The sequence below is a fragment of the Plasmopara halstedii genome, assembly GCF_900000015.1.
Source record: "Plasmopara halstedii genome assembly, contig: Scaffold_1211, whole genome shotgun sequence".
Lineage (NCBI taxonomy): Eukaryota > Oomycota > Peronosporomycetes > Peronosporales > Peronosporaceae > Plasmopara > Plasmopara halstedii.
Window position 1 is genome coordinate 767,786 of NW_020188126.1, and position 359 is coordinate 768,144.

The following is a 359-nucleotide window of genomic DNA, read 5'->3' on the forward strand; positions in this document are numbered from 1 at the left end:
GTTGTTAGAGTTGTGTTGGTGAGATAATGACCCGTGACTCCCTTCATAATTCCATTTCCCTTAACCACTATAAGTACCTATTACCCAGGCAGCAGTGTTAAGAAGAGTGACAAACGTTATCGATCCTCCTACCACCACTAAATAAGTTGCAACTATTTCGCCCTCAAACTATTCGCGCATAGAAGACCAAGATTTACTCCAACTCGTACCAAATGGTGGTGCAGCAGCGAGGAGGAAGCAATAATTCAAGCGACAATGGTGGTACGGACAGTGAGAATGTACCTGTAAGGAGACAGGAAGGCTTAGGAGGAGGCTCTGTCACTCCTATCATTGATGTACGTCGGGGCGTTCTTTCTCGT

At 45.7% G+C, this 359-nt stretch overlaps 1 protein-coding gene across 1 annotated transcript in view; it reads left to right on the top strand.

Annotated features, from left to right (window-relative positions):
- Positions 1 to 212: 212 nt before the first annotated feature.
- The window catches only part of PHALS_00829 (uncharacterized protein), a gene marked incomplete at both ends in the record, with an annotated part of 272 nt that continues 125 nt past the window's right edge, over positions 213 to 359 (top strand). Inside the window, one exon of the mRNA XM_024730570.1 lies at positions 213 to 335. Within this exon, the coding sequence (XP_024580834.1) occupies positions 213 to 335 (123 nt within the window). The remainder of the gene's footprint in view (positions 336 to 359) is intronic.